Source organism: Suricata suricatta, chromosome 2 (genome assembly GCF_006229205.1).
Source record: "Suricata suricatta isolate VVHF042 chromosome 2, meerkat_22Aug2017_6uvM2_HiC, whole genome shotgun sequence".
NCBI lineage: Eukaryota > Metazoa > Chordata > Mammalia > Carnivora > Herpestidae > Suricata > Suricata suricatta.
Genome location: NC_043701.1, coordinates 175,265,423 through 175,285,670, shown reverse-complemented (window position 1 = coordinate 175,285,670; position 20,248 = coordinate 175,265,423). Strand labels below are relative to the sequence as shown.

The following is a 20,248-nucleotide window of genomic DNA, read 5'->3' as shown; positions in this document are numbered from 1 at the left end:
AGCCGGCTCCTCCTCCTCCTCCTCGGCCTCCACCTCCTCTCCGTCCTCAGGCTCAGCCGCCGCGCCGCCGGGCTGCTCCTCCTTCCTCCCCGGGCGACCGCGGCGATGTTCAACCGCGCGGTGAGCCGGCTCAGCAGGAAGCGGCCGCCGTCAGGTAAGCGGCTCCCGGGCCGGCGGGCTGGGAATCAGGGCCCCGGAGGGGCCACCTCGGCCGCCGCTGCCCGCCCAGGGTCCCGGGCATCCTTCCTCCCCGTGTTCGGGCGCGGCTCGGCGATGCCACCCGACGGGAGTCCCCGCGGACCGCGCCACTTCTCCTCGCTCCGTCCAGCGTCCCTGCGGTCGCGGCCGCTGCGGGAGCGCACGAGCCCCCGGGAGGCGCTCCGGGGAGGAAGTTTGGACAAAAGGGGAAACAACAGCAGTTTTCTTCTTAGTGATGGTCTGGGAGGAGAAAGGAGATCTCGAACACCCCCAAACTTTGGAGGGAGTGTGGGCTCCAGATCCGAAAGCGGAACGTCGCGCGGGCCCCTTCTCCGCTGGAGTTCTCCGCCTCTCTCGGCTGCGGGCGTTGTTGCGAATGATGCCCGCGCGGCGCCCAGAAGTGGCACCACTGGAACCCGGGGCACCGGACTGGCAGCGGGGCCTGGGCTGCCCGGCGCCTTCAGTTGCGCAGAGGAGGGTGAACACCAGGGTGGGAACGGCACATCTCTGGTTCGCGCCCCGGGAGCGCTGACATTACCCTGGCCTGGGCTTGGCTGCCCCAATGGACCAGCCTGAGCCACACTTCGGAGCAATTTGATAGGACAAAGAATCCTATGCCTAGGAGATGAGACCGTGCCTTTGATTCCAGCCATCTTACCGTTTTTGTGCAGAGTAATGGCTATGCTCCTTTGAGCACTTCACGTGCGCCTCGGTCTCTTCACGCAGGTTTGTGTTCTCTCTCCACCTGTAGGACCCCCTGAGATAGGTACTTATTGGCCACGTTCCAGAGGAGGGGACTGAAGCCAGGGAGCGGTTAGGTAACTCACCCCAGGTCACACTTAGGAGGTGATGGGGAATCTCTGAAACCCAGGTTTGCCCGGCTCTGCAGTTCAGAGGCCTTTTTGCAGTTTTCCATTCCGAGAGTGACTTCATGGTGTGAGGAGTCTGTGCTTGTTGGCCCGTGTCCTGTTTTCACCGACTCTCATGTTTTCTGAGGGACCTTGCAGTTAAGACCAGAGTGGCTGGGACCAAATCCCACCTCCACTGCCGTGGAGACTTTGTATGTGTGCAGACGAGGATCTGCAAAATGGGAATAAAATAGCCGTCTCTCTTTGAGCACTTGCTTGGAGCTGGATTCTCATCCGTCATGCAAGTCATTGCATTTAATATACAGGACAATCCTTATCAAGTAGGACTTCATCGGGTCATTGTGAAGAGCTTATATGAGTATTAGTGGTCATGTAAACCTTGTCTGAGGGTCAAAGGATTCCTTTGTGGGTGTTCATTTCAGCCCATCCCTGTTGAGGATTCACGGGCCTGTGGAGCAGTAGTCAGAGCCTGGACTCTGGAGCTGAACTCCTGGCTTCCACCCTGACTCTGTCGTTTAGTGACTTTGGGCAAGTGACTTGACCCTGAGCCAGTTGCTAACGTATCGGGAAATTTGAGAACTGGGTGCTCAGTCATGGATAGCTTGAAATTGGCTGTTGGCGGTTATATTTATACCATGGAAATCGGCAAATGCGAAAAATCAAGCCTCCCCTCCCCTCCCCCCAGGAGAGCTGGCTTACTAGCACCCCTCTGTGTCTGTTTTCCCATCTGTAAAGTGGGTTTCACAGGGTTGTGGGACTAAACACACTAAAACATATGAAGTCCCTAGTGCATTGCCTGGCACGTAATAAATGAATACTAATGGTTAGCCTCCCCCTTTCCTAGGATAAACAGAGCTGCTCGGAGCATCTCTGCCTGGGTTATTCATGGCTTTGCTCTCACTTGCGGGCCACCATGGTTTCAGGAGGAGGGCGTTATATGTGTGTGGGTTCACTCCAGAAAGGACTAGGGCAGTTTGGGGGGACACCAGGGCAGCAACTCTTCAGCCTTACAAACTGGGGTTCAGTCCCAGATACAAAGCTTAGTAGCTAAGCATCATGCATTGGTGTTTGGTGCCTGACCTCTGAGAGCCCAATCTCCTTAGGAATTTTAGGTTTCATGTGTGCCCACTGATGGGAAAGGGCAAATGCGGCCTGCCATTTGGGCATCACCATCCAGCGGTGAGAAAAGAAGGAGTCAAGTGAGAAAGGGGGAATGTGGGCCCAGGGTGGAGGTGCCGGAAGTCAACCAAGTGATCCATGGGACCCTGTGCTACTTTTTTATTTGGTAATTTTGAATGGTTTTTCCTAAAGTGGCTCTCCAAATTGTATAAGCTTCCAGCTTGCCCGCACTGGATTCACTATTGCAGACTCCTGATATGGACCCGGCTACAGTCCTGCCTCCAGAACCTTCTCCTGTAGACTTTCCCTGCTTTTCAGCAAAACCTTATTAGAGACAGTGTCTTCAAGCTGAGGGTTTGGAGTTCCTAACCTCCTAATCCCGAGGTTCAAAATGCTGTTTCTGAGACTTCTTCAAGCATATTTGTGCACCACCTTGGGGTTGGGAGGGCATCGAGAACATGCCACTTTCCTGAGCACACCGGACCGAATGATTCAGTCTTGGGGATCCCTGGTGGGAGGGAGAGGAATCTGCATTTTCAACAAGTGCCCCAGTTGATTCGGATGCCACTGAAGTTGGAGGACCCCTTGAGGGGCTCTGACCACCCTTCGCCCCTCACAGCCACTTGCGCTGTTGATGGTAACTGGTGCAACTCACCTGAAAAGCAAAGCCAAAGCCACAGCCTTCCGTCTGTGAGCAGATCGAGGGGTGACCCGTTGACGGAATCCCCACCCAGCCAGGCAGGGGGACCTGTTTTACATTGTCCCATTAAACCCTTGGGACCAGTCTCAGATTTATTGCTGGGCTTAAGTTTTTATTTAAGGGTGACAGTCGACACAGCAATTTAACGTCTGTGTTTTAACAACCCAGCGGCCGGGCAGTCTTGGCTCCCGGGGAAACTTTCCCTGTAGAACATCACCGGCCCAGGCCTGTGGGTTCAGGGAAGGAGAGGCCGGGCCGGGCCGAGGGGGGGTGATTTAAACCAGTGGGGTCAGCCCCCTGGTCAGTGCGGGCTCTGAATGCCACCAAGAGCAGCCTGCAGACCTTGGGCGTCAGGTGCTAATGGTGCTTTTTTCCATGTCTCCTTTTGTCACTGTGACGAATGTGGGGAACCTAGGCAGGTGCCTGGGGTGGGGGAGGTGTCATTTCCTAGGGCTTCCTGGGTGAACTGAAGCACTTCCCCCCTCCTGTTGGCCTCAGGCGCTGGGCTCAGAAACTTGCTGTTTAAATTGTACTAAATTTATCCTGTCTGGTGTCTTCTGCTTCCCTCAGATAGCTCCCCACTGCAGCAGGCCCCGAGCGCGGCACCGGGGGGCCGAGGGGGTCTGCGCAGGCGACAGCAGCCGCTCCTTGATAAGAGCTGTCAGGAGGTGTCCACTGGGAGGAAACAGCCCGTTGCAGGCTTCTGGGGACTCATTTCCTGTCTAAGCCAGGTCGCATCCCTCCAGGGCCTTGCTGTGTGCCCCTGCCTTCTGCGCGGTGCTCAGGGACCCCCTCAGCTGGCTGGCCCCCTTCCTCCACTCTCTCTGTGCCCTTGAGTGGCTGGGCATTCTAACTTCTGCCCCTTTGGTCCCCGAAGGTGTCCTCGGTCCTAAGCTGGGCCTCCCTGCTCCTGCCACTCTCCCCAACCTCACGTCTCCCTCCCTCTCTGCCTCTGTCTTTTCCTGCACAGCTGCAGCGACCACCAAGGGGCAAGGACTTGTCAGGAGCAGCCCAATTCAGAAGGGACAGACCAGAGAACTCAGCTCTCTGACCCAAGTCCACAGCTACCTGAATGGCCTCCCTCAGGATCCACTTAGTCATCTTGTTAAAATATATTCGGAGTTGGGGCTCGAGGCTCAGAGCCTGGAGCCTGCTTTGGATTCTGTGTCTCCCTCCCCCTCCCCCTCCCTCGCTCACGCTCTGTCTGTCTCTCTCAAAAATAAATAAACATTAAAAATATATACATTTAGAGTTAAATATATATATATAATTCAGAGCTGCCAAATTTTCTTTCCTGTCTTCCTGTCTCCCTTCTTCCTTTTTGCCCTTTCTCCAGTCAGGACATTATAAACAAAGCCGTCATCAACCATCCCATGAACAAAAGGACATTGGCGCACCCCAAGTAGTAAAGATATAATCTTGTGTAAAGAAATGTCCGGGGGGCACCTGGGGGGCTCAGTCCCTTGAGCATCAGCATCCGACTCTTGATCTCGGTTCAGGTCATGATCTCACGGTTCATGGGTTCAAGCCCTGCGCTGGGCTCTGCGCACTGACTGCATGGCGCCTGCTTGGGATTCTCTGTCTCCTCTCTCTCTGCCCCTCCCCTGCTCACGTGCCCTCTGTCTCTCTCAAAAATAAGTAAACTTTAAAAAGAAATGCTCTGACACACAAGAATCTTCCAGAAGTTGTTGCATCCAGGGAGAGGCACCGGATAGGGGAGGGATGGAACGGAGGGGAAGTCCTGGTCTACTCTGCTCCCTTTTCTGTCTCTTGAATTTTGTACCATGTAAATAAATATAATGATCTCTTTCCTAAAAACAACCCAGGGCTGTCTCGGCTGCGTCAAGACAGCTCACTAGGTAAATATTTCCTTAGCCTTATTCTCATTTCTTTGTGAGCCAGTGAAATACACTTCATGCCAGCCTGTGGCATTGTGGGCAGACGGCCATCTGGGAACTCCTGGCCTCATCTTCTCAATTAATTTTAAGTTTCATGAGAAAAAGGGCCCCGCCTTTTACTTCTTGCGACTGTCACCACCCTTCCCTTTCCAGGCCCTGATGCCAGACAACGTAGGGTTGAATCCTACCTCGTCTACTTCTTGGCTTGCTCCTTCGAGCGGGTTTATTGAATCTCATTGTGCCTCTGTTTCCTTCTCTGTAAAATGGGCTAAAGATGAGCCCAACTTCAAGGGTCGCTGTGAAGTGGAGACAGGATATGAGCTATTTTTACAGCTGTCATCCTCACTGTCTCGCCCCCAATCTATCAGAAAACATTCATCAATGTAAACATGACCATGAGCGCCGGACACTGCTGACCCTGAGGACAACGCAGCTCTTGCTCAAGAAATGCACAGTCTCTCTGATTCTGGAAGGGGGGCCGGGGGAGAGTGAGGGCACATGTACGCATGACTGTCAGGCCCCAGGGGAAGCATAGGGGCTTCTGGGAAGTGAAGAAAATAATGACAGGGTCTTCATTTTCACCTCCAGGATAGGGCTCCTGGGTAATTTTATTTTTTCTGGGTCTTTGCCTAGAAAGTGAAGATTCTAGAGAGGCTACAAATAACAGTCTGGCGTTCTTATTTCCTTCCCTCTGGTAGAAACTGGAAACCAGTGGCCATCTGTTGTTTAGTCCACTCAAAAGAGGATGTGGAGGCTTGTTTTTCCTCCAGACCCAAGGGTGCTCTGGAGACCCACGGCCCCCTGGCCTGTGTCACATGGAGCGTCTCTGAGAAGGCAGTGGGTTTTTGGGCTGCGTGAAGCTCCTCAGGTGGACCCAGAGCATGGAACGTAAGGAGCGGCCCCCACCCACTTTGGCGATGGCCTGGGGCGGGAGGGGACAGCGGGGTAGGGCAGGGGCCTTGGGAAGTGCGGAGTGCAGACACAGGTGCACAGGTGACCTTTAGAGGCACCGCCTGAGCACTCGGCTTTCTCTGAAGTCTCTGGCTTCGGGTGAAAAATGCCGTGTCCCCCCTCTGCAGCCTGCTCTCTGGTTTTTGATGCTTGCTATTATCAGGATTATGTTTACACTTTTTCCATTTTTATTATTGTATTCTGCTAATTGCCATTCACGCAGACCTCCCCACCAAGGGAATTGCATGCTTGAAGGATAGTTATTCTCAGAAGTTAGACACTGGAGCCGAAAAACACTTAAGTAATATTTAGATAGAGTGTTTCCATGACCCAGTTTCTCCGGAGCCTTACATAGATCACCAGTTGTAACAAACTGATTCTCTGCTTCTAAGTTTGGAGAAAAGGAAAGTCTTTTTTTTTTAAATGTAATATGTTTGATGTGGCATAGTTGATATGAGGTTTTAAATAAGTTTCATGGGCATGCAGGTTCCTTGGATATTTATGGGAATAGGTGTGTGTGTGTGTGTGTGTGTGTATGTGTGTGTCTTCTATCACACCGCTTTAGAATTTTGGAGTGAACATTTCTGCCTCTTCCTGGGCTTGAATATTTGGTTCATTTTCTTGAATGACGCTATACGTTTTGGGGGGTTCTTGGGATAGACTCTTTGATGTTGTACGTTGACTCTGCTTTGAGGAAGTTGGTGTTGAGATTTTATTAGAACATTATTTCACTTGGGAAAATTGTCTACGCAGGATCATTACCCAGACCTTCCTGCAGACTAATAGCAGAGATGCATGCTGTAAGCATTCACTTTTGATGAGTGTTATGGATGCCTTCTGAGTATGGATTTCCAAGGAGTTAATGTCTGGAGAAAGTCTCTGATAGATATGACATCACAGCATCTATAAATAATGCATCACAAAAGCGCTGCAAGCCACCAGCCTCCCCCATCTGTATCTTTGAAATAATGGCTTTTCCTGAAGTCAGAAACCATGTAGAACCGCATACATGTGAATGGAAAGCGTATGTACCCTGTGTTTGCATGTTAGACGATGCTGGCCCCGTCTTGTGTGGGTTTTTATCTACGTGGAATTCCTTCTCAGTTTTCTCAGGCTTTTCCCATGGTGCAGATGTTATCTTTCTCTTCAAGGCTGCTGTGTCGTGGCCTTCATGAGTGTGAAGATCAGCAGATAGCAAAAGTAAAAATGGTGGTAGAGCCTCATGGTAAAGACCATGCGCTCTGGAGCTGTGCTTGGACCCCCACCCCCTTCCTAACTGGGTGACCCTGGCAAGTTACCGCCCTCTGTCTGTGCTTCCTCGTCTGTAAAGTGGGGGTGATAGGAACCACACCACAGGGTCATTGTGAGAAGGGAATGATTTAAGTCCTGGAAAAGGCTTGAAACTACCCAGCACACTATAAGCAAGTTATAAATGTTCACTGTTGTTATCAGCTAAGGAGAGATTAATCTGAAGATAAATTTATTGATAAGTAAGTTTTGTGCCTACAAAAATCTGATCTAAAATGCTTTAACTTTTTTTTTTTTTTTTTTTTTTTTTGGAGAGACAGAGAGCGAGCAGGGGAAAGAAAGAGAGAGAGGGAAATACAGAATCCTAAGCAGGCTCTAGGCTCTGAGCTGTCAGCACAGAGCCTGATGTGGGGCTGGAACCCATAGACAGGAGATCATGACCTGAGCTGAGGCCGCATGCTCAACCAACTGAGCCACCCAGGCACCCCTGATCTAAAATGCTTTAAAGAGTCCAGGAAATTAAAATCTTTTATCCAGGGGCACCTGAGTGGCCCAGTCAGTAGAGTGTGTGACTTATGATTTCAGCTCAGGTCATGATCTCATAGTTCATGAGCTCAACCCCCACATTGGGCTCTACACTGACAGCCTGGAGCCTACTTGGGATTCTCTCTCTCTCCCTCTCTGCCCCTCCCCTGCTCTCATGCTCTCTTTCTCTGTCTCTCTCTTTCTCAAAATAAATAAGCTTAAAAAATTAAAAAAAAATTTTACCATTGCAAAAATGTTTTACAGGTGAACTAAAAATAATAAGAAAAGATAAACAGATTTGGACAAAAGTGAAACAAATAAATGTTATCGCCAATAATTCCGATTCCTTACTATCTTGAGTGATCATAAAGCTGCTAGAAATATATGTTTGGGTTTTTTTCCCACCTGTGTCTTCCAAGCTTACTTTCTTGTGTAATCCACCTCCACCAGCAACTTTTATCCATGAAAAAGCAAAGGGGAATATGACACCGTTATGGCTCCAAATGCCAGGACTTGGGAAGTTGAGAACTCTTAATTTTGTTTTATTCTTAAGTTCAGATGCAAACCTGATTGCTTTGGAGAAAGATGATTTCTTTTTTTTATCATTATTGGACTGACTGTAACATTGAAGGTGACCTTGTCTTCGGACACCTTTACACATCTGCATTGGGAAGTAGTGAAAGTCTCCTGAGTGGGGGACCCCGAATAACAGAAATGCCCCGAGTTAAGGGTCTATCTCTAAAGTGCCACATGGAGCGGCCTCTTCTCAGTCTCGCTGGAGGTCAGGACAATGGCTTAGAAAAGAGACACATCATTAAATGAATGGAGTTTGCAAGTGCTGCTCTCCCCTGAGCTGTCTGTCTATACTGATACCAGCCAAGAAGGATTCAGAAAAAATGGCATAGCCAAAAGCCTTCATCAAAATTGAAAGACAATCAGGAAGTCTTGGAAAAATTCAAACCACTATTTCTGGGGAAAGTGAGAACGCATGGCAGACAGAGTGTGGGTAGAAGATTCCTACGGTCAGGGTGCTTGGGGCAGAAAGGCAAGAAGGACACTGTCTTTTTTTTTTTTTTAATGTATGTTTATTTTTGAGAAAGAGAGACAGAGAGACAGAGCACGAATGGGGGAGGAGCAGAGAGAGAGAGACCCAGAATCCTAAGCAGGCTCCCGGCTCCGAGCTGTCAGCACAGAGCCCCATGGAGGGCAAAAACCCACGAACCTCGAGATCATGACCTGAGCTGAAGTGTGACACCTAATGGACTGAGCCCCCCGGGCGCCCTGGAATTTGTCTCTATCCAGGGCAACAAAGCCAGACACTAGTAACCACAGCAAGGAGAGTTGTGAGTTGCATCCTGGTGTCCTTTCTGAGCCAGCCCTGGAAATTCTGTGCCCTTCTGTAACAGTGTCCTGAGAGATGTATTCCTTTACTTCTGATGGCGGGGAGGGGGCAGCCCTGCAGAGGACTGAGAGGAAGGGCCGTTTATTTGCCAAGTCCCCGTGTTCTGGAGCAGCCGGGGGTTCTGTGGAGGTGGTCCTAGCAGAGACCGAAGCCTTCACCTGGAAGTCCCAACACTGGTTCCACCAGGGAGTTCTAGGTCATTTTACCCTCTGAACCTTTATTTCCTAGTAAATAAAACAAGGGGACGAGACCAGACTAGTGAGCATTGAATTGTAAGACTTTTTGTTAAGTGAAAAAGCTGTCACGGAAGCCTAATATGCAGAATGATTCGAGTATGAAGTAAAGGGTGGGGGAGGTACAGTTATCTCATGGCGGCCCGATAGCCTATCTCTACGTTAGCCAGCCGGTCTGGTTAACCAAAGCACTCTTTCGGCTAAATTAGAGAATCCACCAAGTGCACTTACGTGCAAGATGGGGTGGAGGGACAGCCCAAATGTGGTTTGTTTGGTTTCTTATTGAAACAATGTCAGGTGTTTGGGGATCCTTTCAGACCCACGTTGAAAACTTACGGGCAAAGTAGGCGTTCTGCCACAGGGAGAGGAATTTGCGGCTGCCTGAGATCATTCCAGGAATAACCCACTTGTGTCTCTGCATTTATTTACTTAAGAGAAGGTCTGCTGAGGAAATGGAATCAATCATCCAGCTGTATTCAAGGACAGGACGGTAAATCGGTGACATGCTTGGCGGAATGCACCCTCTTGCAGAACTTTCTTAGAATAATGACTTTAGAAAGACTTGATTTATGTTTTGTGGGGAAGAAACTCGGTGTTTAGAAGCTTGCCCTTCTAGCATTTACAAAGAGAACAGGGAGCTAATTTAATATCCACGGACTGAAGATTCACTTTAGAGAAGCGTCAGGTCCATTTGTGGTGTGTTCGAGTGATTTTGCTTCTTAATTAGAGGAATAGATTTGTCCCAAATAATTCTTATATGTGCTGCATCACCAATGCGTGTAGAAACCCCTGGCTGGGGTTTCTGGCTTCCGGGTCATTTGGCCCAAGTCAGTCAGTGAATGTCTAAAATCCGAGTGGTTCGGCGCCTGGGTGGCTCAGTTGGTTAAACATCCGACTTCCATTTCAGCTCAGGTTATGATCTCACAGTTTGTGAGTTCGAGCCCCGCATCAGGCTCTGCAGTGGCAGCGTGGAGCCTGCTTGGGATTCTGTCCCCCTTCTCTTCCTCGCCTTCCCCCGTTTGCTCTCTGTCTCTCTCTATCTCAAAATAAATAAAAATAAACTTTAAAATAAAATAAAATAAAATAAAGTAAACCCAGGTGGTTTTCCCAGATGCTGGGAGACAGTCTCAGCTGCCTGAGAAATTAACACACGTGTTGATCCCCAACAGAACGTGAAAGATCATGGAAACTGAGGTACCGTTAAGTACAATGTATCGTGATATGACTTCCCTCCATAAATGGGACTGGGGCGACTGGGTGGCTCAGTTAAACATCCGACTTCGGCTCAGGGCATGATTTCACAGTTTGTGAGTTCGAACCCGTGTCAGGCTCTGTGCTGACAGCTCGGAGCCTGGGGCCTGCTTCAGATTCCGTTTTCCTCTCTCTCTGCCCCTCTCCCATGCGCTTTCTCTCTCTGTCTCTCTAAATAAATAAATAAATAAATAAATAAATAAACAAACATTAAACAAAAACAAAAACATTTTAAACTGTCTGGCATCCTGGCTATTTGCAGCAGTTAATATTCATACAACTTTTTTTCATTTATCCTTTTCGTTTTTTTAATAAATTTTTTTTCTGTTTTTTATTTATTTTTGAGAGACAGAGAGAGACAGCATGAGCAGGGGAGGGTCAGAGAGAGAGGGAGACACAGAATCTGAAGACAGGCTCCAGGCTCTGAGCTGTCAGCACAGAGCCCGATGCGGGGCTCAAACCCACGAGCTGTGAGATCATGACCTGAGCCCAAGCCAGATGCTTAACCAACTGAGCCACCCAGGCGCCCCCTCATTTATCCTTTTCAAATGGTTTGCTCTGCTGACTTTTTAGTTAAAAGCTGATTTTCTCCTATGTTCAAACTTTTCTTTATAGAAACACATTTCTACTCTGAAAACAAAAATGCCATGGAGAAGAAAGTATGAGCTATGTAAAAATAGTTCACTTGATAGATCATTATTTTAGGGAAGAGGGGAGAGGAACTAATGTGTGTTGAGAGTCTCCCCTGAGCTTCTAGACGGCTGGCATGCATCCTCTGTTAGTCCTTAGAGAACCGGAGAGATGGGAGGGTCACCCCGATCTTACACCCAGAATGCTGCCCCTCACCACACAGTTGGAATTGGCCGGACTGGGTTTGGAACTTGGGCCCCCCTAAGTGACATCCCGTGATTTTTCCTTGACTCCAGCAAGGGGCCAAACTCTGTAGAATGAGGCACGTTTGTGTTGTCACTTCCTCTCAGGTGAGTCGCCGAAGCGTGTTAGCTGGAGGCCCCCGGCCCCCTTTCCTTCAGTCCAGGCACGTGGCAGGTGTCTTGAGGAGGAGAATGCATTGATGTGCAGGTGCAGGGAGCCATTCCTTCCTTCGTTCTACACACATAGCAACAGTGTGATGCTGAGCCACATTGGAGCCGGAGGCAAGACGAAAAGGCAGTGACACCCATCCCGTCTTTATTTAAAATTTTGGTATTTTGCTCATTATGGAATTCTTTGCATTAATTTTGATTTTTCACCATCTTGCCTGAAAATACCATTTAGGTTGAGGTCTGAGTTTTTGTTTTGTTTTGTTTTGTTTTGTTTATTGGCAACTCCCTGAAATTTTGCACCTGCAGCCAGTGTCTCCCCTTTCCCACCCCATCCCAGCCCTGGTACATACTTTTATTTATGTGCTGGGCAATGAGCCACATGTAGATTCAAGATAAAGATATACAGAAGCTTTCAGACTATGGAGTCAGTCATACAAATAATCATAACACGGCACGATAATTACAAGACTGCACAAAGCGTAATGGGGAAGGAGTTGGCACTGAGTCGGGGGCCTTGGAAGACTGCTTGAATGAGACTTGAGGGTGGCCTGAGGGTCGGCCAGTGGTTATGCGGCTGGAGGAAGGGTGGATGGAGAGTGGTGGGAAATGGCAAGGCCCTCTTGTCATTGCTCTGAGCCTCAGTTTCCCTAACCTGCAAGATGGAGGAAATGACAGTGCCTATTTCATAAGGTCATCATCAGGACTAGAATGATTTCCCCGGGTTACTTGACTGGAATATAATTCTCCTGGCGTGTCATATATATTAGCTACAGTGACGGTGGTGTTGATGATGACGATGATGATGATGATGATGTTGATGACCATCTATGCAGATATTTTAAAAAGAAAGTATCTTTGGGCCAATAACACATTCTGAACTTTGCTTTGCAGACATCCACAGCAACGATGGGAGTCCCGGCAGCAGCCACCAGAACCCCAAGAGCACAGCCAAATGGGCTGCCTCTCTGGAGAATCTGCTTGAAGACCCAGAAGGCGTGAAAAGATTTAGGGTTTGCCTTTTTCTTTGTTGACCGGGATTGGTGCAACCCATGGAGAAGCTTAGATGCCTGTGGGGGAAACACAGGACGGCTTTTAACACTGAAAATGTTGGGGTGCCTGGGTGGCTCAGTCGGTTAAGGCTCCGACTTAGGCTCAGGTCAGATCTCACGTTCGTGGGTTCGAGCCCCACGTCAGGCTCTGTGCTGACAGCTAGCTCAGAGCTTGGAGCCTGCTTCCGGTTCCGTGTCTCCTTCTCTCTCTCTGCCCCTCCTCCTCTCATGCTCTGTCTCTCTCTGTATCAAAAATAAATAAAACATTAAAAAAAAACACTGAAAATGTTAAACACTGTTTAACACTGAGAATAAGGACTTCTCAGTTGTTGTAGCCAAAATGGCTTTCCTGTATGGCCATGGACCAGAACTGAGGGGCACACACAGACTGTTTCTGGTTCTTATCTGGCTGGATGGGAGGGGGAAGGGGTGAAGGGGAAGAGGTGCTCACTGGCAGAATCTACAAAGAATTTCCAGCTCTCTGACACCTGGGAGGGGATGGTCTGGGTTTCTCTGATGTGAAGGTCTGTTCTCTTGTGTGTCAAAAATTCCCAGGATTCAGTATTTAGTTATATGTTTTTCAGTGTTTACTTATTATTTTTGAGAGAGAGAGAGAGAGAGAGAGAGAGAACAGGGGAAGGGCAGAGAGAGAGGGAGACACAGAATCTGAAACAGGCTCCAGGCTCTGAGCTGTCAGCACAGAGCTCAGACCATGAGATCATGACCTGAGCTGAAGTCAGATGCCTAAGTCATGTGCCGCTCCCAGGTTTCATTATTAACAAGAGTGAGAGAGGTGGACAACAGCTAGAAAAGGGAGGTTGAACCCAGAGAGGAGGGTGGATGGATGAGAAGTGTCCGTGCTGTCTAGAAAGAACTGTTTTGGCCGGCAGAAATGCCTGGTGTCAGTTAGAAGAACCATGTGTGACTTCTGAGAATATCCCATATCTGCTTGAGTCCCACCAGGTCCTGTCTTGAAGTCTTGGGCCAGGTCAGAGCAATCCCTGATGCCATGGGTCCTGTTTTGGCGCCAAGGGAGGGATGACGGACTGGGCTACTCCCATTCCTGGATGCCAGGCCATTGGGGGCCTGTCTAGATCTCATGGAGGATTGGGGGCCTGTCTAGATCTCATGGAGGATTGGGGGCCTGTCTAGATCTCATGGAGAACTGGGAGCCTGTCTAGATCTCATGGAGGACTGGGGGCCTGTCTAGATCTCATGGAGGACTGGGGGCCTGTCTAGATCTCATGGAGGACACTGTCCTACGCACAGCGGGGTGGCAGGGTGTGCTGCCAACTCCCCAGTATCCGCCAAAAGAAAACTCACCTCCAACTTAAAATAGTTTTCATTAAGGCATTTTTAGACATGCTTAATATGTTTTCCTTTCCTTCGTTTAAAAAAACGGGGCTGATTTTAGAGGAATGTACTTTGTTTAAACACTGTCTGGAAGGAGCTAATGTATCTCCCACTTTAATTTACTCTTTGGGAATTTACTGCCAGCTTGGCCTCAGCGAGTAGATTCTTGCTTCATATTTACTCTTCCTCACAATGCCAAAGGCATTCAGCTCAAATGCGTATGAAATTCTAGCTTTAACATTAAACCTGCGCTTTGCTCTTCAGGATGGAGTTTTTCATGGGGTGATTGAACCATATTCGTTTGCTGAATTTTGCTAAGTCAGTTGTTGGAGAGAAACGCATTATTTGTTTGTTTGTTTGTTTGTTTTTAAAGTGGAATCGTGCTTGATACTTTTTCTTCTTTTTATTCACAGGAATTTTTAAAAAAGGAATTCAGTGAAGAAAATGTTTTATTTTGGCTAGCATGTGAAGATTTTAAGAAAACACAGGATAAGAAGCAGGTATTTCTTCTCATTTGTAATCACATTCTTGACACGTTTTTTCTCTCTTTATAAAGTTTAGCTGCTTGGGGCACCTGGGGGCTCAGTCAGTTAAGCTTCCGACTTTAGCTCAGGTCATGATCTCACGGTTAGTGGGTTCCAGCCCCACCGTGCACTCTATGCTGACAGCTGGGAGCCTGGAACCTGCTTCAGATTCTGTCTCTCTCTCTCTCTCTGCCCCTCCCCTGCATTCTCTCTCTCTCTCTCTCTCTCAAGAGTCTCTAGAGTAAATAAACGTCAGAGGCACCTGGGGGGCTCAGGTCATGATCTCACGCGTCGGGCTCTGTGCTGACAGCTCAGAGCCTGGAGCCTGCTCCAGATTCTGTCTCCCTGTCTCTCTGCCTCTCTCTCTGTCTCAAAAATAATAAACATTAAAAAATTATTTAAAAAAAAGAATTCCCTAAAGAAATCTTATCTATGTTGGATTTGGGGAAAGACTGAGGCTTCAGATTAGGTCTCTTGTGTTGATCAAATATTAATAGTTTTAAAAAGTGTTAATTTTTAAATGGAGCTGTTCAGATGGACAAATATTTAAAGTAAAAACGACAATTTATGTCATTCAAGTTCATCATTGCACATGCTTTTTTTCTTCATGAATAAGTTACGAGGATGCATCCCCAGAGTTTGACATGTTGGCATTTTGTACGGATGTAGTAAAATGATAAGCAGATGTGTGGCGATAAAAGCGTTACTCGAATCAGATAGATTGTCAATTATTCAACGTATCCTTACAGAACATCCTGCCGTTGGCAGGCATCCCACACAGAACGCTTCTGACTGTTCTCCTGGGTGGATTCATGCTCTTTGCAGGAGGTGGCCTTTAATTTTGATGTCAGTAGATTTTCTGCCCTTGAAGGTTGGGTGCAAAGAGGCGGAGGAGACTGTGGGGAAGGAGGGCTGTGGCTGGGGCGTGTTTATGAATGAAGCCTGTGCCTCTGTATTTCTAACAGGCCGCCAGCTAGATCACTACAGGGGCTGGTGAAGAACATGAATCCGCGAGGCTTTGGTGTGAGGCTTTAGGGAGTGGTGGGGGCCTGGGGCCTCCGGCGGCTGTGGCCGACTGTTTAGCTGACGTTGGCAGTGAACTTGGGGTCTGTGGCTGTCTGGGCTTCCCCATACATCTTCACTTGCCCACCCTTGTCCCCAGAACCCTGAAGGGCGGGCCTTTCTTCCTAGGGCCGCTTCTACCTTCTTCAGCCCAGTGCTGCCTTTCCAGAGAAACTGGGCATTTGGATTCTTATGGAACCCTCCAATTTTATAAATGTTGGAACAGATTTTTAAAAAATGGAAAACCTTGCCTGCCAAATGAAACACATCCCCGGGCAGATGCAGCCTGTGGGCTGCCAGCTTTGAGCCTCTGCCTCCAAAAGCTGGACTCCACGAAGCCGGCTGCTGTTAGGTGTTGGTAGACGACCGCTTGGAAAATGTTCTTCATTGGTTTATTCAAAGCCTTTTCCTGACTCACACACACTTCCCCCAACACGGAGCAAGGAGGCCTACTTCCTACTGCCTTCCTCTCTGTGGGGGAAGGATGGATGCTCAGGTTGGTTCTCATAGCTCCAATTTCTTAGGTCAGCCTAGAAAGCCTTCCCCGGCAGGCCTCTTGGCATTTGCTTCCTGCAAGCTGCTTCTCCTCCCTGGATGACTTTGAGCCTCCTGGGTGGTGAATGGCCTCTGGGGAAAAGGGAGCAGATGGGCCGGCCTGCCTTGGAAAGCTAGGATGCCACCCTGGAGGCAGGAGCACTCAGTTTCCCTTTGGCCCCAGCACCCGGGATAGGGCCCAGGGACCACTGTTCCTGGACCGTGTAATTGACTGGCCCAGGCTCGGTCTAGAATCCCAGCTGACAGTTAAGCAGGCAAACAGATGTCCATTCTTCTGCCATATTCTTTGTGTGCTGAGGGCAAGAGGGGCCTGCAGATCAGTAAGCTCTCCCCCCCCCCCCCCCCCCCCCCCCCCCCCCCCCCCCCCCCCCCACCTCTTGTCACGTGGTCCTCATCAGGAGGCTCTGAGGCCCCCCTGCGGCTGAGCTGGGACTTGGCCCAGCGTTCTGAGGTCACTCAGATGCTCTGCCTGCACACCAAGCTGGTCCGTCCTTTGATTCAGCCGAGTTGACCGGATCTTTGTGGAATGCCCGCTCAGGGCCAGGTCTCATGAAGGGACACACAGGGACCAGACAGATGAGCTACTTTAGGGAACAGGCATCGATTAGGGAAGCAACTTGTTAAATACACCTTGGCAAGTATGCTGAGCAGAGAAATGGGAAGTGTGGGTTCCGTGGGAGCACAGGCGGGGGTCGGTGGGGAAGGTTACACTGAAGTGGAGTTTGGGGGTGGGGGTAGGGTTTCTGGAAGAGGGAACAGCATGTGAAGAGGAAGCGCTGGCGAGAAGAGGAAGGCCAGGTGGCGGAGAGTGGTGCATGAGGGGCAGGCCGGCCCTGCTGTGCGTGAGGCTGGGGCGGGAGGCTGGGGCCGGAGGCGAGCTCACGCCTGGAGAGCCACACCTGGGTGCCAAGGTGGACCCTGGAAGGCTCCAGTGTTGGGTTGCATGTCCACACCCTACAGTCAGAGCTTCCAGAATCTGGAAGCCCCTCACTGCACTCCCACTCCCGACACCCAGCCTAAACTCCTTGGAGGTTTAGTGTCCTTAAGCCTAGAACGTGCCCAGTGACTGGTCTGGGGCAGTGAATGCAGATGGTGTCGGGAAGGAAGGAAGGAAGCAAGGAAGCAAGGACTGACGCATCGGTGAGACCTGTGTGGCTCAGTCATCAGTCTGGGTTGTCACACTGAGCCTCATGACTGGCCCTATCCTTCCAGATGTGTGGGCTGTGGTTTGGGAGGTTACACAGAAGCTTGTCTGGGGCTGCCCGGCTTGGCGCAGAGCCGGGTCCCCGACTGCAGGGCCTGTGTGTTCTCTGGGCCGTCTGGCTACAGGGGAAGTAAAACCAGGAGTAAATTCTAAATCACTAATTTTAAAAAGTGGAGGGGGAGAAGTGGGCCCAAGCGAATTTCACAAGACTTGTCATGTCTGGCTCAGCGGGGAGTCTGTGTGTCTCTATGGCGAGCTAAGCCTGTGGCAGGATCGATTCGAATCTTACTTTGCCTCTGTTATTTTATTTATTTTTTAAAAATATTTATTTTGAGAGAGAGAGAAAGAGCACAAGTGGGGGAGAGAGGCAGGAGGAGAGAGAGAGAGAGAGAGAGGGGACCCCAAGCAGGCTCCACATTCAGCCCCATGTGGGGCTCGATCTCAAGCCCCTAGGATCATGACCTGAGCTGAAATCAAGAACCGGACATCCAAGTGACTGAGCTGCCCAGGCGCCCCCGCCTCCATTATTTTAAATAGGACCTGTGCTCGCTTGTTTTTTCATGCTGTTACTAGGATTATCCAGCTAGATCCCTCCAGAGCACTTGCCAACTTATCTGGCATCTTGTGTGTATAATTTCTTTATTTCCTTCCGATAGATACTGTGTTCTCTTCCCTCTATCAATCATGCAGGCTCTGCGGGTCTGAGATCGTTATCTGTCTTCTCCCCACTGAATCCAAGTCCCCAGAGCAGCCTGGGGCAGTGTTGACTTCCGGTTCTCCCCACTCAGCGGTCAGCTGGCACCTGAGGGACCACCAGGGGCGGGGGCCGGGCCCCCTCCCCTCCCACTGCGGTTACTGGCCTCCTGGCAGGCCCCTTAGATCAGGACGGTCTTGACACTCTGCATGTGTGGCAGGGATGCTGGGCTTTAGGGAGTTGGGAGGGTGACACCCCACGCCCCTGCCCCTGGGGTGGATGTACCTTTCGGGGTGTTCAGACTCAGCAGGCAGCTTTTAAAGCACTTCTTTCCCTTACCAATGTCTTAAGGCTTGAAATTTTCCTGTAAAGTGCCTCTCCCCCGTGAATTAGCATGAGAGATGGAGCTTTCATCTAAAACCACGCAGCACTGGGGGTCCTGGGTGGCTCAGTCAATTAAGCATCTGACATTGGCTCAGGTCATGATCTTGCAGTTTGTGAGTTTGAGCCCTGCATCTGGTACTGACAGCTCAGAGCCTGGAGCCTGCTTCAGATTCTGTGTCTCCCTCTCTCTGCCCCTCCCCTGCTCACACTCTGTGTCTTCCTCTCTCTCTCAAAAATAAATAAACATTAAAAAAAATAAAACTATGCAGCATTTATGAGTTATAAAACCTCGGGAAAAGCAGAGATTCTTTGGGTCTCCCTGAATTCATCCATCCATCCATCCATCCATCCATTCATTCATTTACTCAGGAGCACGTGCACACGGGGTTGTTGACTATGTGACAGAGATTGAGATGGATGTGACAGTTCGTACAAATTTGTAAAAGCCAAACCAAGAGTGGGAGTGGGGGAGTGGTAGGGAGCATGGGTTTCTAATAATCGTAGCTCCGAGAGTGACTTGCACTGGTATTTAAGAGTAATGACTGGTATGTTGCATTTTTATAGAGTTTCAGAGTTAACAGAGTTATGGGAAGCAGGCTCTATGGTATTTATGATCTTTTATCATATATTATTTAACACTAAAATTTGATCCTGAGCTTTCACTCACTTACATCTCTGACTGTATTTTCATGGTTAAGACTATTCTTTCTTGTCTGCCGCTGAGCTGAAGGGCTCAGGTGAGGATCTCACAATTCATACGTTTGAGCCCCGCATGGGGCTCTGTGCTGACAGCTCAGAGTGTTTGAGCTTGGTTTTTCCTAAGAGGCTAAAATGCCATCTTCTTTATTAAAAAGAATTATTTAAAAATCCCAAAGTGAGGGCACCTGGGTGGCTCAGTCAGTTGAGCGTCCGATTCTTGGTTTCGGCTCAGGTCATGATCCCATGGTTTGTGGGATCAAGCCCCAAGGCAGGGTCCAAACTGACAGCACGGAGCCTACTTGGGATTCTCTTTACACCCTCCATCCCCATGCTTGCTTTCTCTCTCTCAAAATAAATATACAAACTTAAAAACAAAAACCAAGATAAAAGTCCAAAAGTGACCCATGTTCCTTCAGGAGTAAGATGGGCTGGTTCCCTTGACCCAAGGCATCCCCCCGCCCCGATTTCATTCTCCCCCTGGTTCGTGCTATGCTTTCAGCATGAACTTGGCTGGGTCCAGGCTGGTCTGACCGGAGCTCAGCTGCTCCCGGTGTGGTGTAGGTCTGGCATTGGCCTGCCCTGTGCCCTGTTTCTTCTGAGCTAACTCTTCGCTTTTAGATGCTATCTACCAGCTTCCTCTTGCTCTCCCTGAGCTTTCACTCACTTACATCTCTGACTGTATTTTCATGGTTAAGACTATTCTTTCTTGTCTGCCGCTGAGCTGAAGGGCTCAGGTGAGGATCTCACAATTCATACGTTTGAGCCCCGCATGGGGCTCTGTGCTGACAGCTCAGAGTCTGGAGCCCGGAACCTGCTTCACATTCTGTCTCCCCACTCTCTACCCCTTCCCCTGTTCTTGCTCTCTCTCTCTCTCAGAAATAAACATTAAAAAAATTGTAATCTCCAGTAGCCCTCTGAAATGCTTCTCAACAGTATTGCACAGGCTCAGGCCTCTTGGTTCATCTCTGCAGCTGAAGTTCACCTCTGACCACAGCTCCTGCCCAGGTGTCCCCGGGTCTTTGTCAGCCACCACCAGCATCCCCTGGCCCCTCACCCGGGGACCAGGCCCTCCTCCATCCTGAGTTACCCCCTCATTCTGGTGTGGCACGGCCAGCTGTTGCTTCTTGAGAAAGGGGACATGACAGGGTGGACATTTAAAGATCTGGTTGAGTGAAAGTGTTAATTTTTTTTCTACTTGCCCCCTTCACTGATCCTATGATAGACCATAGCATTGAATTCTAGGTTGAAATTTTCTCAGTATTTTGAAAACACTGTCCCCTTGTCTTC

At 49.5% G+C, this 20,248-nt stretch overlaps 1 protein-coding gene across 2 annotated transcripts in view; it reads left to right on the top strand.

Annotated features, from left to right (window-relative positions):
* Positions 1-10: 10 nt before the first annotated feature.
* Positions 11-20,248, top strand: part of RGS10 (regulator of G protein signaling 10) — a 41,752-nt gene continuing 21,514 nt past the window's right edge. Inside the window, exons 1-3 of one of the 2 annotated variants that reach the window (XM_029932679.1) lie at positions 11-154; positions 12,329-12,447; positions 14,253-14,339. In XM_029932679.1, the coding sequence (XP_029788539.1) occupies positions 106-154; positions 12,329-12,447; positions 14,253-14,339 (255 nt within the window). In that variant the 5' untranslated portion in view covers positions 11-105. Of the gene's footprint in view, positions 155-5,579; positions 5,673-12,328; positions 12,448-14,252; positions 14,340-20,248 lie in introns of those variants that run through there. The other variant, XM_029932680.1, reaches the window with a different exon arrangement.